Here is an 18,193-nt window from a genome sequence, read left to right as displayed (position 1 = left end):
GTTGGTTTTTGAAGGGCCCATCTTAGCAAAACTTGCTTGAAGCCCAACCCAAAAACTAAACAAGGGTGAGAAACAGAAAGACAGTCACCAAGTGTTCCATGCGAGAGCGAGAGTGAAAGGAACGTTGTCGAGATGAGTCTTCGCCATATGGAGGTGGTTTTGCATGATTTCAATGCGAGACTGAGGTTGTCATGCACTTTTGCTATGTACTTTCAGAAGCTTCTTGTTTAAGTGTTCCATACTTCCATGTTCTTCTCTTCTCCCTATGTATACGCTGCTTCAGTCACATTGAACACACAATTCAACTTAAACAAGAATAATATTTACTAATCAGAGGTATATTTAGTCCAATATACCACTGATTACTAAATATATTGCTGCTTTTGTTTTGGAGTCACATTAGTGCAAGAATTACTGTCAGAAGGCACATATACACAATTTTTGTGTTACGAACAAGTTGTATAAGTTTCTAAGGTTGCTTTCATGTTTAGGGTTTATTTTTAAGGTTGCTTTCATGTGCCATTTCAAGATACAACGGCGATCAGGTTATCATTAGTCTATATACATTATTACCATGGGTTAAGATTCTATAGGTTTAACTCACAAAGGGATAACTACAATATTACTCTAATTCTTCTGCCCCTAAAATAGATCATAATGGTTATAAAAGGTTTACATATTGTTTCGGCTAATTCAACTTCTAATTTAAATCAAAAGATAAATATATTTCTTCTAAAAAGAGTTGAATTAGATAACAAAAACACAAGTTCAAACAAAATACATTCAAAATATAATAGGTAAATTAAAGTGAAACGTATATTCTAAAATGCATAATATTTTAACTTAGGTTTATTTTTTATTATCACACACACATATATTTACATACATATATATATATATATATATATATATATATATATATATATTAATTATGATATTTATCTCCCAAAAGTGCAAGCCCAAACAAATTTAGTACTAAAAGTCCATGAATAACCTAAAGTAAATACTCCAAATAAATTTTTAATGCAAATAAATCGATATTAATTGGTACAGATAGTAATGACTTGTCTCTCTTAGTTAGTATGTAGGGTTCGAAGTCGGGATATTTCATACTAATACCAAATTTATAAAAAAAACAATACAAATAATGCTTCATATAGGGATGACAATGGGGTTCCATGGGGCGGGTAATAGTAAACCCGTCCCTGCCTCGTTAGATAAAAATTGGCCCCATACCCACCCTTCGCGCAGGTATCTATTAAGCGGATATCCATGAATTTCTTGAATACCCATGGATATCCATAGATATTTATAAATTTTTTAAGAAATTAAAGAATTTATATTACAAATAATTTTAAGTTTATATTTAATGTAATTGAAATATTAAAAATAAAAATTCAATGTTAATTTTGAACTTTTATTTAACGTTAATTTTGTTGAAATAATAATAAAAATGCAAGATAATCAATAACTTAAAATAAATCAATCTCACAAGTAAGTTAAAGTCTCATCACAAAGCTACAATAATTCAATCTCATAATTTCAAACGAAAGTAAACAACTTAAAATACATAAATTTTATTGGTCCTATAAAAGATAAAATATTAATCAAATTATATCCAACATAATTCTATAACATGTTTAACACATGTTGGTAACTTCATCAACCTCGCTTTTGTAAGAAAAAAAATGAGAGAGTGTAGTTTTAGGGTTATGTGATACAAGGATAATTAGGATATTTAAGAAATATTATTAAACGGGTACCCGCGGGTATGGATATCATCATACCCACCCCCGCCCGTGTATAAACGGGTAAAAAATTATCCGTCTCCATTATCCGCGGGTATCCAATTAGCCTATCCATTTATTATCCGTAGCGGATTTTACCCGTAGATACCGCGGGTACGGGTATTTTTTCCATCCCTAGCTTCATATTAATATCATAATTAAAAAAATTAATGCAAAATAAGCTAAATTGATTCTCTCTAAAATAGACCCAAAAGATTAGGGAAATTACGAAAACATTATAAACATGATATTAAGTAAAATAAAAAGGAAGCAAACATTTGAGGCTAGGATTCACACTAACAAGGCTAATTTATAGATTTTTTTTTACTATTTTATTATTATTTGAAATTAAAAAGGACAAGTACAGCATTATCAACACACATCATGCGTATTTTTGCGAAAATTCATTGGATTTGAGTCCAATTGTCTACCTTATTGATTTATCAAATATTTTATGAGCACTATGCTAACATAAAAACGATCCTTATATAATATTTTATTTATTATTTCATAATTTATCTCTTCCGAAAGAAAAAAAAAAGTATATTTAAAAGTTAAAAACATATTTTAAATTATTAATTAAAAAAAATAAACAATTGATATTATAATAAAGTAAAACACATGTATGCTAATTCAGAAATACTAAAAACACACTCTCAAAAACACTATTTTAAGATATTATATTTGATTGGTTAAAATTTATTAAAAATATATATAATTTGATGAATTTTACATGCTATTTAATGACAATTTTTTACTTAAATTCTATTTAATGACTTTCTTTATTAATTTTATGATTTTAATTAATTTTAAATAATAAAAAAATGTGTTAGAGACTGTATTACTAATATATATTTTCTAATTAATTATATGTTAAAATTTTACTATTTGATTAAAATTTTTAGTTCTATCACATGTATTTCTCAATCTATTAGGTCATAAACTAATATGCTCCATACTGTGATCGAATTATATAATTTTTTTTTCTAAAGAAATAGTTCAGGTAAGAATTATAAACTCTTTACCTTTTAAAGTTTATTATTTTCACTTGATAGCACTTAATTAATTATTAATTATTATTTTTTAACATTTTTATACTTTTTACCCCATTCTCCATCTTACATTATTTTTTTCCTTGTTACATCATCCATCACGTCTATAGCCTTTTATTTCTACTTTTCTTCCTTACCAAAGTGTAGACACTTGGAAGAGATGTGAAACCAGTTTTTCTGAACTGAGGCAAGCTTGTGTGTCAGTTTGTCAAGCTTGTAGAGTTCAATGAACTTGGTATAATAAAGTGAATTTTTTACGTAAATAATTTTTTTTTTAAAAAAATTTACTAAAATAACATCTGTGCAACATTATTTACCCAACTAGAACCAATCACTGTTGATGCTCAGAATTCGGTTCTCCAGGAACCGAATTTTGAACTTCAATATATATATATATATATATATTTTTACAACTCAAAATTTGGTTCCTGTGGAACTGAATTCTCAGTTGTTCTAAATTTTTTTTTTTTGTGTTTGTGGCTCATTTTGGGCGAATGCTGGAAGTGGAATGGGTCGTTCCGGAAGTAGAACGACCCGTTCTGCTTAAACACTTAGAGCGCTTTTTTTTAAATTAGAACGGGCCATTCCAATTTTAAAAAAGGCACTCTAAGTGTTTAAGCAGAACGACCGTTCTGCTTCGTTCCACTTCTAAAACTTGCACAAACTAAGCCACAAACACAAAAAAAAAAAGAAATTTAAAACAACTCAGAATTTGGTTCCCTGGAAGCCGAATTCTGAGTTGTAAAAAAAATATATATATATTGAAGCTCAGAATTCGGTTCCTGGGAAACCAAATTCTGAGCATGAACAACGATTGATTCTAATTGGGTAAATAATGTTGCACAGATGTTACTTTTATAATTTTTTTAAAAAAAATATTATTTATGTAAAAAATTCATAATAAAGTGGCAGGAAATATATAGTGATTTTCAAAGTGTTACTACACATTATTTATAAATATATATGGTTCAGTGACTTGGCTTTTGGATGAGATTTATCGGTTACTACTACTGTTGTGGATAAAATTGCAGAAGGAATCGATGAAATTCGACCTCACTTTGCAAGTACTCTCCGCTGGCATCATTTGGTTGGTCTGCGCAAAAAGTAAGGTGCCAAATATTATTAGCCCTATTCAGTGAGGCGTACCAAAGATCTTGTCCTTCAAATTAATCGCCGACCATTTGTTGAAGATTAAGATCGATTCAAAACTTAGTTACCACAAAGACTTTTTTCTTCTTCTTCGGATCTCTATTCCATTTGCTGCTCTTCTTTTCTTTACCTTTTCTATTCCAACTTGTCCCCGAGGATCTGCCTGCTCGTCATGCTCAATAATATCATTATCCAAAGTAAATTTTCAAATTATTTATTTTTCATTTTTTCATAACTAAAAATGGCTAGAAAACAAAAGAGTTTATCCCTTTAAAGAAAATATATATTTGTCACAGTGCTCAAATGAACTAAAATTTATTTATTAAATATTCAAAACAAAAATTTTGATAACTCATAATAATTTGATATTAATACCACTTCTTTATCATTATTATAATAGTATCTTAATTACTATTATAATTATTATTATTATTATTATCAATGTTGTCCTTAAAAAGAGTGAAATAAAATAAAATAAAATAGGAGGTATGAATTGGATATTTATGATTGCATATAGAGACAACACAAGTCATCTGTAATAGAAAAAAGGGGGGAGAGGAGGGGCCATGGCAGGCCCCGTAGCTAGGTTCCTGTGCATGTGTCTCAATGCCAGTTGATAAATGGAAAAACACGCAGTTAGTAGTATTTATTTATTTTCTGTTCTTTCATATTCCAAACAGATAAGACACACGCAAAGACCACTTATAATTCATTGCATACACTCATGTCTTGGTCCTGTCCGACAATATAATACACTTTTTCTTTTCTTTTCTTTTAATTTTCCATGCATATTATTATTTACCATACATATATATGTGCTTCTGGTACCGGTGCCAAATTAAGCCAAACAAGATACCTAACATACAACCACAAGATCGAACTGTTATTGGTGAATAATAATTATTGTATGTCTGTTAGCAGTTGTTCAGGATGCATGATCGATGATTTTTTCTTTTAATTAAGCGTACGTGTCGTCAAAAGAATACATGCATTCACATATGGTGTCTGATCAACCAAGTTAATCCGTACTATAGTGAAATTAACATATACATGTTTAGATCTTATTATCGGGAGTTAATAGATCTAGTTATGTGAACGTAAAATAAGTATTATGGAGAAATAAGAATAAGAAATAAAAGAGTAACACCAAAAATCTTACACAAAATTTGTTATTTTTCTAAGGTAGATGCACAAACCAATAACCTAAAATACTGAACACATTAGATAATTTTCATTTAGACATGTGATGACATTGATTTTAAGAATTTATCTGTAAAATACGCGTAAGTCTTCTAGGATACAATAGGATCTTTTCTCAAAAATAAAAATATTTTCAAATCTTATTTTTCACATACACGGAAGAAGGCAACAAATCAACAAATTTGAACTATAACAAACTCATAAGGCTGATTCTCATGTGCGTGAACCCAACACTCTTTGCTTGCTCATTTGAAAATGTTACGAACACTTTGATATAAAGAGTCAAATCTTGGATGGTTCAAGCAATGTAAGACTGCTTCTTTTGAAATAAAACATGCATATATGCTACAAAAGTCTTCTTAATATGAGTAAGGAAAAATCACGAGACCTAGTCTAATAAAAAAATATTTTATTGTAAAAGTAGGGAAATAAATAATTTTTTTCTTAGGAAGTAGAATATTGACATTAAAAGTATGGCAAGAAACACATCAAAGTTTGAGGAGTGGAAGTATGCATGTAAAAAAAATTGTAAAAAAGAATATTTGAAAATTTTAATAGAGAGGAAGATTATTTTAAAATCAATCTAAAATTTTTAATTATAAATGAAGAGAAATGAATGAAGAATATGAATATGCATAAATGAAGTGTTATTTCATCTCTTATAAATAGGGAGACTTATAAAGTGGTGAAATTTTATTCCATCTAATCTATTTTAGAATTTTCAAAGAAAGAGAGAAGTACAACGGAAAAGTTTTTTATTCTTCTTTGAGAGAAAGAGACAAAGATATTTCTACTACACTTGATAAGAATTAGGAGGCAATCATCTAAAAAGAAGAATGAATTTCTTTGAGTGATCCTCTTGAAAATGAAAAATTATTTGTAATTATATTTTTATAGTAGAAATCTTTCTAGTGAATTAGATCTCATAATTTTTCCTCATTCACATTGAGAAGATTTTTTTACCTAAAATTTTTTATTTTTCTTCAACTCTTTATTTTTATATATGTTTATGTATAACATCTATTTTGCATTCATATAAGTAAGTATTGGATCTATTAATTCCCAACACTTATGTTACATAAATATATATATAATTCATATAAAGAAATAATATAAATCGTTTATGAAAATATATACTAAAACATCAATAAGGAGCATATAATATATCGTTAGTTAGTTTAGCACTCAGATTATATCTTTCTTTTTCCTAAAAAAAAAATTAATATATCTTTTTCTTTTTTTAAGGGTGTAGTGTTTAAAAATGAGTTTAAAATATATGTATGTATGAAATGTTAGAATTTATGATTTAGGGTTTATGTTATATTAACGTACATCAAGTGTACAAATGGTAATTATTGCACTTCAGCCATGTACTCATTTTTTTTTCCTTTATTCTTTTTTAAATTTTTTTCCTTTATGGTTTCCATCATCATCTCATAACGACTTATTAGGTTTGGCTAGTGACTTCATTTCTTATTTCTGAAACTCTTGTCACTCACGATCATGTACGTATATGCTGTTGAGTACTGTTAGCTATAGCGAATAAAATATAGTAAGACTTTCTGATTATTAAGTTTATTTATAACTGATACATATCTAAATGAGTCATGATGAATATATTTAGAGCTGACCTGCTTATATTTAAGTTTTGGGAATCAAATTTATTCTTAAACCTGTGTCGTAAGATCAATACACTTAATGTTTATGTACTTTTAATCGAATCAAATGAAACTCTGAAAATTCCAAAAAGGAAAAGAAAATTACTTGACAAGCCTATGAAAACATGAATAACAAAACGAATAACATTGTCAATATAATTACGAATGGCAACCGACTATGCTTTTAGGTGATGCCTTTACACCATTCTACGGCTAAAATATTAAACGTAATGATCTCACTTTGTATAAGAATATTAATATCTAGTTAAATTAAATAAACATCATTCTGACTCCTGTGAAGAATATTCTATGATACATATATATATATATATATATATATATATATATATATATATATATATATATATATATATATATATATATATATATATATATATTCTTGTCGGGGATAGAACCAATTTAGTGGAGTTTTAGAAATAAAATAACTTATTATGCATTTTAAATAATCTTATACATGGTTGACCTTCGACAAATATAGAATAAGAAAGATGGAAAATAATACATTACTTCACGATCCACCATTACATCTGTCTATAGAGATATGGATAATGCTTTCTCACTTTGCTTTTAAATCATAAACCACTTTAAATTTTGTAACCGAATTAAATTAGAACATGAAGTACTAAAGAGAATTCTATAAGAACAAAACGAAAACAATATTTGTAGTTGAAATACAAACCGCGGCAAATGACGATCAATTTAAGTGAAGCGTTTACATGCAATAATCTTTTTTTTCTATGTAGTTTAGACTTTTTGTACATTACAAAAATTGTTTCATACAATAATATACAAAAAGATAATATACAAAAAGTGTCACTATAGGTATAATATATATAAGTATATACTTATTCGACATATAGCTACATATAATTTTAGTATTTATTTTGAATAAGATTTAACAACATATTTTGTGTATCATTATAGTCTATACTTACATTTTTTAACAATATACCAACATATATCATATTTATTGTGTGGATAAAAGTAATTTTTAGTGACACGTATTATGTTACTATAGGATGTGTATCACTATATGACAATTTTCTTGTAGTGATAAGAATATTAAATATTTTGGTCTTCTAATATCCTTCTTTGCCGCTAAGAATATTATACTTTTGAAAATTAAACATCGATTTCTTTCTGTCTATGTTTTTTCCTTAAAAAAAGTAGTACATGCAAGAACCCAATTTATTTCTTTTATTATGGAGTTAGGCAGTAATATTCGTGTTGATCAGGAGCTAGATTATTTAGCTGTAATACTAATTATAGTTGGTGTGGGAAGTAGAACCTGGCTCTAGAGTTTTCGTTACTTAACATAGAAGCTTTTATAAATATCATCACCTCCATCACAAAACATGTTCGGTTTTTCAGTAAATACATATTTTATTTTAAAGTGAAATTTACCGAATCATCCTAAATATTTTAAAGCTAATTTAAGTTGTTTTCTTTCTAAATGTACCCTTGATTTGAGAAGTATAAAAAGTAAAAAAGAAATATACTGTGAGAATATGGTTTTCATACGCTCTGATCTCTATGTTAGAAGCTTCTATCAAACTTTCTAGTTTTTTGTGAAAAGCATGAACTCGATCATTTTCACATTCTGTCGAAAAGGAAATTAAAGAAATCAACGATCTCTGCTCCGCATGAAGGAAACCGTAGAAATTAAGAAGCAAAAAGTAAACATAAAGAACTTTATTAGATACCACCCTTGCACTCCGCGGCATCCACTCCCCCACATAATCTAAACATAGATATCTTCTCTTCTGTCATGTGTGGAATTTTTTATTGAAATAAATCTTTTTTTAAAAAAGTTTATCAAAACAACACCTGTTCCAATTTATTTAAGAAATAGCACCGTTTACTGTTCACACTCAGAATTCGGTTTTCCAGGAACCAAATTCTGAACTTCAATTTATTTTTTGTTGTTTTTATTGCTCAGAATTCGGTTCCCGGGAAACCGAATTCTAAGTAGTATTTAAACTTTTTTTCCCTTTTCTGTTTGTAGTTCAGGTTGTGTGTTCATGTTGCAACTAGAACTACCCGTTCTCCAAGCAGAACGAGTCGTTCTGCTTGCACGGGTAGTCTGTTAATTTTGAAACTGGAACGTCCAAGCAGAACAACTCATTTTCATTCATTCGTCATGTGTGTATTTTTTGCATCTGGAACGGCCCATTCTAAAAGGAGAATGGGCCGTTCTACAAGGTTAGAACGGGCCATTCCGGATCCAGTTTTACACATGCTCAGATCAAAAACGCAAAAAAAAAAATTAATAGCTCAAAATTCAGTTCCCTGAAACCGAATTCTTAATGTGAACAGTGAAATGTGTCACTTAGGTAAATAAAGTGTTACACGCTCGAGCTGTTCTTTCGTTTCAATTTTCAGCATGTTACAAGAGATATTAAATTCAGTTTCTTCAACAGGTTCCTGATTTCAAATTTTATGAATAAAAAAAAGTGTTAGGTAAAAAGTTTCATTAAACATAATCGGTCTAATTTTTTAGTAAAATATTTCGTACCAATATAACATAATTATAAAAAAAATGTTTATAAAATATTTTTAAAAATTAAGAATAAGTTTTCTTTAAGTTTCACAAATTTTTTTTATAGGGAGGAAAGATTATTAATTAAGAAAATAATTATATTTGAATCTAGAACCTAAGTTTCTACATTTAACACAATATTTTTATTAAACAATTTTAGTTTTTTACTAAACATGCTAAAAACACTTGATAAATTAAATGATTGAGACCGATAATGATTGAACTAAATCCCTTGAGTAAATTTTCAATATCAAAATCAACCCATCACGAATTGTCAAAAATTAATCATGCAATACAACCAACACAGTTAATGATTATGTATATAGAAAACACTTTGTTAGCAGAAATGGAGTTTACTTTAGTTCTATACCGGGAAACTTATTCTTTAACAACCAATTTGGAAAATACTTTGGTTCACACGGGAAGGAAAAAACCCTCTTTCTTGTAGCTACCTTTATGTCTTGCACTTTCTTTGCGATAAAATTAAAATAACTTGCTAGCTTTAAGCTAGTCTTACACATCTTTGTGAAAAAAATATATATAAGCAAATTAATTGGTTTTACTTTTATTCTGCATTTGATATACACAATTTGTTTGTTTTAAAAATATACAAAAGATCACATATTCAAAAAAAAAAAAAAAAAAGTTGAACCAGATTTTTATGGATAATACACTGCGTGAAGTTGTTAGTCAGAAGTCAATAATTATTTTTGGTAATGTATAAACAAAAATAAATATTGTTATTAAATGCATGCAGGCTTTGTCTCATTACACTATATATTCCCTAATACTTCTCTAAGAGAACCTTAACCCTATTACTTAAACCTTAATTTATTTATTTTTCACATTTTATAAATGCATTATGTTTAAGGTAATTTAATGCAGAAATAGTGTCATGTTATTAAATATTTTATAATTTTAGTTATATATAATAAAAATTTGTCCCGTATATTACACATATTAAAATATTAATTTTATATATTTAAAATAAAAAGAAATATTTTAAATTAATAAAAAAATTAATTATATCAATTGCGTTCTCAAGGAATTATGATTACAATACCTATAGATATAAGATTTGTTCCGATAATTTTCTTTATAAGCAGTTTTAGGAAAAAATAGTAATAAATAGAAAATTCGAAATAATTTTTTTCATAAGATAAAATTAGCTTATTTTTAAGTTAATTTTTCTTTTAGAAACTAATAGAAAATAGTTTCTACAAATTAATTTACACTTAAGTTAATTTTAATTTTTTTACAGCAGTTAATTTTAACTTATAAACAAAATTATTTTATTATTTTTCCCTTAAAATGGTTATAAAACAAATTATCTTACTTGATTCAATAGCTACTAATATTTGTTAAAAGACATAATCTTCTCGACATATTTCACTCAAGATTTTCAACACTTAATAATTCCAACATGTCAACAATGTTTCTTCACTTACATGTTTTTTTTTTCCATTATATATATATATATATATATATATATATATATATATATATATTCAAACCGTGAAATTATATTGTCCAGAAAACTCGGTACCTTCAACTTAAAAGCGTAGAAACTTGATGATTGTCAACATTATAAGTTTCTTTGAGTGGGTTAAACAAATATAACTATCTCAAAAATAGTGTTTTCAATTTCAATACTTTAAAAAACAATCTAAATGATCACCGACACCAACATGAGGTATATATAAAGACTGAAAAAGGAGGGGGTCGGAAGAAAATGGTGGGTAAGATTTATCAAACGCGAACATCAATTAGATTTTCAAAATAAATCAGAAACTAGAGGCTTTTATATATGCCAATGGAAGAAATATATGTACGTTCAACACGAAGTTAAAATCATATATTTACTAATAAAATAAATGAAACCCTAAACCTAAACCAAAACATTTTCATTAAAATAATGATTTGCATGACAGTTCTTGCTAGCTCAAATATAAAAATTATGATAGTCATAAAGACATACTAACCTATGACCGAAATGAAATCTCATCCAGCTTTATCTATGTGCCAAGACTAATTAACTATTTTTTTTTTTTTCACAACGCAATATAAAATTATGCTTCGATTATTAAAAGCCAATAATTTGTGTATTGCTTTCCTTCAAATTCCGTGATGCTGGTTCTTTTTGAATTATCTAAAAATGACCACATCTTTTTTTACATCCCCTCTCTTTCAAAGTTTCAGCCACTTAGTCGACGAAGATTATTTTTAAAATAATTTTTTATATAAATATTGTTCCTTTATTTTTCGAATTTAAACTGTGAAGCATAAATATTAAATAATGAGAGAAGATAGATAGTGGCCGAAAGCAAGCCAGCAAGGTGCATCTACACTGCAGAGTTGAGTGGTTTGTCGAATGCGCGTTGGATGGGGTACGAGATCTTGCTCTTCACGAGGTATGCGTCAAAGTGGTAAAGGTGGAAAACCCAAAGTACGAGAATGTGCCCATCATCATGCCTTTAACCTCTATGTACTATTTATATCTTCTGCTCATTTTTGTTTTTATAATCTTTTTAATTAATATTTATTTTTAATCAATACTATTAGTATTATGCATAGTGGGACATATTTATAAAATATCATTAAAACAAGATATTGCTTGAAATTATATGTTTTGACAAAAAAGAAAGGGTTATATATATAATACGTGTAACACAATAAGTGTAACTAGAGTTTGGTTGCATTGACAGTGGAAAGGGTAGTAGTGACGGTTACATTTCAATCAAACCAGAAAAAAGGAGGAGGATAAAAGGAAGAACAAGATAAACAACCTATTCATTTTCTATATATGTCATGTAGACTAGAGTCAAGTGTTGGGAAGCTAGAGACGCAGAGCTAAAGTAAAGTGGCCCTAATAGCACGTGGTGAAATTGAGTAGAATTTTGACACGGTTAATGAGCAGCAGGTTTCTCAAAAGGGCCAAGCCTATTATCAGCTAGCCTTGAAGTGTACGCAGCCTTCTTGTATTCCCACCATGTGAACTCTTTGTACAAACTCTCCTCTCCTTTTAACATGAGAGAAGGTAAAGGTGCTATCTTTTCACTCAAGGGTGGTCCTCCAAAGTAGATCATCGACAACCTTGACTTGGTTGTGTCAGCCAAGACTCTATGCTTTACACTTTTAAACCTCCCATTAGTCATTACCTGCATCAGTTTCCATCCATTAGATCATTTCCTAACAAAACACACCCCCATATCAAAATGTCTGTCGGAATGTCTTATCTAGTTTTCTTTACCAAGGATAAGACTCTCTTTTACCGACACGTCATGCACGTGATTCAAACAGTTGAAGTCAAAACACACACACACACCCAACAACCCAAGAACATTTCTTTTTCCTATTATCCTATCCTATTCATCAGCAGTCATATTTTCCTCCTAAAAATAAATAAATAAAACCCATCTCATAAAAACTATTTTTTTACACTAGCATATAAAAAATGAGGTCGCGGAATAGTAGTATCTGATGAAAATGTTTGGGTGAAGGCATTAATGGTACCTGCAGAGTGTCACCAACATTGATGAAAAAGGAGGTCTGATCAGGTGGGACTGAAACCCAAGTGCCATCTGCGAGACAGATTTGCAGGCCTGATGTGCTGTTAGATCTCAAGACAGAAATTATCTGTGGGTCTGTGTGCTCCCCAAACCCAACCAAATTCCTTCCGTTCAATGCTTGCACTTCAGGACATGGAGGGTAATGGTTGAGCCTGAAACAAGAATCACTCTTCTCATCCTCCAGCAACCTGCTCAGCACATTCCTCTGCGCCACCCCCAATCCCAGCCCCTCAGCCATCATTTCCAGCACCACGTAGCACATGTTCTTCACCGCTCTTATATACTCCTCCACCGCCACCCTGAAAATTAATCACATGTCAAAACTTCTTTACTTTCCTTTAGATTAAGACAAGTGTAGCAAATGAGTGGAGGAGTATCATAATGGAAAAAAATAAAAAAAAAAATAGTTAAGAAAAAAGAACAGCTGAAAGATTTTCGACAGAAAATAGTCATAAACAAAACTGATAGATAAATACTCGATAGAAACTAATCATTGAAAAATGATAGATACTATATCCTAATAACAAAAAGATAAGTTAAGTAAAAAAATTAAAACAAATTAAGCATAAGGCTTGTATAATGCGGAAGTTTGTATAGTTGATAAACAGTTTGGAACAGGGGAAAACAGGGGACTCTGTTTTACCTGAAGTTTTGTGGGTTTTCTTTGAAAATGAAGAGGGACTTGGGGGAGATGACGTCGGGGTTGGTGTTGAGAAGGAGGTATTCGAGCCAGCCGACATCGCCGTTTGGGCCAATCCTCTTGCTACCGTAGCCAAAAGGGTCGGGTGGGCCAGCTCTGTCTTTGTCGGACTGAGGTTTTTTGAAGAATTTGAGGGTCTCGTGTTCCAGATTGGCCATGAGGTCGAATGGAACGCCGTGGTTGACGAGCTTGAAGAAGCCGTAGTCTTTGCAAGCGTTGACTATGAGGGTCTTGGCATCGGGGTGGGTGAGGTCGACCACAGGAATCCCCGTGAAGAGGGGCGTGGGCTTGCATGGTTGGAGGAGGAGAAAGTGGTCTAATGCTGGCTGAGACAGAACAACCATGGTAACAAGTAACAACGTGAATTGGTAGTATGAGAAAAGAGAAGAAGAAGAAGAAGAAAGAGAGGTGAGGGTGGTGGGGTTTTAACGGGAAATGGAAATGTTAATGCATGAATGAATGAATGAGAGAGGGAAGCGTTACGAACTATATATAGACTCACCCTTGGCCTTTGCATTTATAGTATCGACTATCGAGAGAGAGAGAGAGAAAGGGTCTAACTCTCCAAACGTGCTTTTCAAATTTTATTATTTTTTTTTTACATGCCTCAATTTCTTTTTTTTTTCTTTTTTAAATAATAAATCCATGTGTATTGCTTTTGTAAAAAAAGTTAACTTCTAAGGATATTTCTTCCCTTCCCACCTCGCTTTTCACTAAGCAATGGATATTGGATACCCATCTTCATTCTAATCCATTACATTTTTTTCGTGTCAGCCACGTATTTCTTACTCTCAGTCACATACACTGCTTGTGTTTTTAAGCCTACAACCGACATATATACATAGAAAGACAAATCTTATATGATCAATTTCTTTTTATGTTAAAATGTCACTATTTTTTTAATTAATAAAATACATATTGTAGCAATTGTAATAATAATAATAATAATTAAAGTAATTAAAACAAGTATATATTATGATATATCGATCGTTTACAGTATTGAAACTTTGCAGATTTTATTTTAAATAATATGATAGTGTATTTATTAAATTTTATGGAATGCTTTTTTAATTACTGCAATTAATCAGAAGGTGATTTTTTTTAAGTTCATAAATATATATTTACATTAACCATAGTAACAAAAATTAGAATGATTTATTTAAAAGTCTAATTGGTGATGAAAGGAATTTCAATGGAGGGTAAACGAAGAATTATAAATTTTATCTTGAGAAAGAGGGATTTTCTTGTTTAGTTCAGAAGGAAATCAGAAAGATTTTAAAAATTAATTTACTTTTATGTCTTTATAATTTTAAAATTAAAAATATAAATATGAATATTTTATATATTACACTAAAAAATATTTAAATTTCTTTCCTTTTTCTTTCAAAATTTTTAATATTGGAGAGGAGTTAAAATAAAATTAGAAAAAAAAAATTGTTTTCTTCTCCTTTTAAAAATTGAATCAAACAAGAAAATTTTATAAAAAATTATTCTCCTACAATCAAATTCTGTAAAAGTTATAAGATATATACAAATTTGATTTACAATTAATTAATAATATAAATTCATTTTGATTGAAATTTATAGTGAATTTAAATATATATATATATATATATATATATATATATATATATATATATATATATATATATATATATATATATATATAAACTTCCATGATTTGAGTTTAATGAAACGAAAATTCATGTCGTTAACTCATCTACAAATATTTATGTATATGTTAATTATATTGTTATTTTAATTTTCATTGTTTCTTTGTAAAATAATCGTTTGTTAACATTTATTTATTTATTTTATTCAGTTTTAATGGAACGATAAACACAGATACATTGATCCTATTAGTTTTTTTTTAAAGTAAGATTTTATCTTTTCTTAATTTTTAATATATTTTATATGATACATAATATCTTTAGACTTATTATAAGTACCAATTTTTTCTTCTTCTAATTATAAACAACAATAAACAATTTTCAAATATTTATAAATAAAAATTTTTATACTTTTAATTTATCATTAACTATATTTCTTATACATTCACTTATTTTTTATATAATAGGTTCCCAATAAAGGGTATTTTAGAATAAAATTTAAATTTATAATAAAAATAAATAAAAATAATTAATTTAATTATTTTTCTTAATCAATCTTATTATCCTATGTTGTTTACAATCAAAACTTGAGATAGTATTGAAAGTTTGTTTATTAACGGGATTTTACGGTATATAACTTTTAAGTTTTGACGATTGATATAAAAATAATAATAAATTGGAGGAGTGGTTTTATTTTCCTATAATAAGATATGAAGATTTTCACTATATTAGTGAAAAAGTACATTTGACAAAGTACACTTATAATTATTAATTATAAAGTTAATAATTGAAATTTATGATAAAATTAAATTTTTACGAAATAAAATCTAAAATTATTTATAATATCATTAACTTATAGTTATTATTGTTCTAAAGTGCAATCCCTTAGGTTTGTTTATTTATTTAGACGAATTTTTTTTAGAAGGTCCATTGTAATTTATTATACAACCACGCAAATAGTACTATTGTAGCCAAGCACAATACATAGTAAATTCTTACAAATTGAGAATATTCTTTAGTCTTAAAGTGAAATGAATACCTCTAATTAACTATTTGAGCACATAAAATGGCAATCCTATTTTCAGTAGGGTTTGAAAAAAAAAAAAAAACTTTTGAAAGTATTTAATACTCGAATCTGTTGAAAAATAGTGATGATAGCTTTACAATTTGGTATAGTTGATGAGTAAATAAAAAATAGAGATGATAACTTTGAGTTAAGTTTTTTTTTTTTTTTTGCATAATCATTATTCTCAATTCAAGAATTAAATAGTATAATTTTACTTAATGCATTTCGCTGCTGAGATGGTGGACAGATTGGACGTAGTACTTAAAAGTTAAAACTAAAAAATAACTAATTATTATCAGATAAATGATATTGATATTTAAAATTGTTGTTGTTGAAATAATTTTATTCAATGAAAATTATTATTTTAGTATATTATAAAATCATGCATGTATATTGATAAAATAGTATATTATACTAACACTACAATATTATGATAATATATATATATATATATATATATATATATATATATTTATTTCTATAAAATGTCTTATTTGCTATAATAGACAATATACTAACAATTTAATTTGATCAGATAATGATTTTATACCATTAGAATCTAATTCAATAAATCAATTCATTATTATTTGCTAAAGCGAAATAAATCATCAATTCAAGAATATTCCTAATTAATAAGTGCCAGGAAATCGAATTTGAACCGCAATTAGAAACATCAAATAGTAATATTCTTCTTTTAAAAAGATATATAAAGTTTGACACACATAATTAGTTACATAATTTTGTGTGTATAAAAAGTGAATAATTTTTACATATAATTACGATTCTTTAACTAATAATGTTTTCTTATTTTCAAAAATAAATGAACAACACAAACAATTATCTTGTAGAAGAGAAGAATTTCTTTGAAATTAATATCTAATTCAAATTTTATTTATCATAAATATATATAAATTAAATTTTAATATTTAAATTAATTATTAATAAATAAAAATATTCTTGTGATATAATATAAATTATTTATCATAAATCTAAAATATAATTTATATATTTAAAAATATCTATTTATTTAAATTATAAATTATGTATATATATATATATATATATATATATATATATATATTCAAACATAGTATTATTTATATGCACAATTTATTATAGATTTTACTCATATATAACTAGCAAAAAAAAAAATCCGTGCCTCCATGAATAAAATAATAAATAAATGAGTAGCTATTATTTTTAAAGAGTACAATATTATATATATATATATATATATATATATATATATATATATATATATATATATTCTTATTTTATCTTTAAATATATATTAGACGAAAAAAGAAATATAATTATCTATGAAAAAGTGAACATCAAAATGAAGTATCCTTTATATGTTGTTATAGATAAAGGTTTAAATATAATTTTTATTCCTATAATTTTTAATTTTGATTTCTGTAATTTTTGTTGTTGTTGTTTTCATTCCTAACTTTTTATAACATTTAAAAAATAATCATTTTTGTTAATTATTATTAAAAGAATCTTACATGCATGGTAAATAAAATACATATGATATTCAATATATTTCACTTCATTATTGTTACGTAGTTAAATTGATTTTAAATTTTATTTAGAAATTTTTAAAATGTACTTCACTATACCCAAACCTTCACCTTCACCCTCATGATTACACTTCTTCTTTCTGATTCAATTTTAACACTAAAAATCTTAAATCCCTCAATCTAAATCCTAATTTCTCGATGAGGAACAATTTCTCAAAATTCACAATTTCGATAATAGCGTTGAGTTCACCTTCAATAACTACCACCTTTATGACGCTGTTATTGATCGTCACCTCACCATTGAGAAGTTCAACCTCTT

The 18,193-nt window shown here is 27.5% G+C and overlaps 1 protein-coding gene across 1 annotated transcript; it reads right to left on the bottom strand.

Annotated features, from left to right (window-relative positions):
- Positions 1-12,079: 12,079 nt before the first annotated feature.
- On the bottom strand, positions 12,080-14,169 carry LOC109815305 (gibberellin 2-beta-dioxygenase). Its single transcript, XM_020379987.3, has 3 exons — positions 13,619-14,169; positions 12,920-13,274; positions 12,080-12,564 (listed from the first exon to the last, which is right to left on the bottom strand). The coding sequence occupies exons 1-3, from the start codon at positions 14,017-14,019 to the stop codon at positions 12,313-12,315; spliced, it is 1,008 nt and encodes a 335-aa protein (XP_020235576.2). The 5' UTR covers positions 14,020-14,169; the 3' UTR covers positions 12,080-12,312.
- Positions 14,170-18,193: the final 4,024 nt, after the last annotated feature.

Source organism: Cajanus cajan, chromosome 1 (genome assembly GCF_000230855.2).
Source record: "Cajanus cajan strain Asha chromosome 1, NIPB_CcT2T_4, whole genome shotgun sequence".
Lineage (NCBI taxonomy): Eukaryota > Viridiplantae > Streptophyta > Magnoliopsida > Fabales > Fabaceae > Cajanus > Cajanus cajan.
The sequence above is the reverse complement of the archived record's forward strand: the minus strand, read 5'-3'. Positions and strand labels throughout refer to the sequence as shown.

Bases quoted from the DNA above. Each gene is read 5' to 3' on its own strand.
- LOC109815305 (XM_020379987.3), bottom strand. From the start codon at position 14,019: ATGGTTGTTCTGTCTCAGCCAGCATTAGACCACTTTCTCCTCCTCCAA. The intron at 13,275-13,618 runs GTAAAACAGAGT...ATTAATTTTCAG, and splicing joins GAAAACCCACAAAACTTCAG to GGTGGCGGTGGAGGAGTATA. The intron at 12,565-12,919 runs GTACCATTAATG...AAACTGATGCAG, and splicing joins ATGTTGGTGACACTCTGCAG to GTAATGACTAATGGGAGGTT.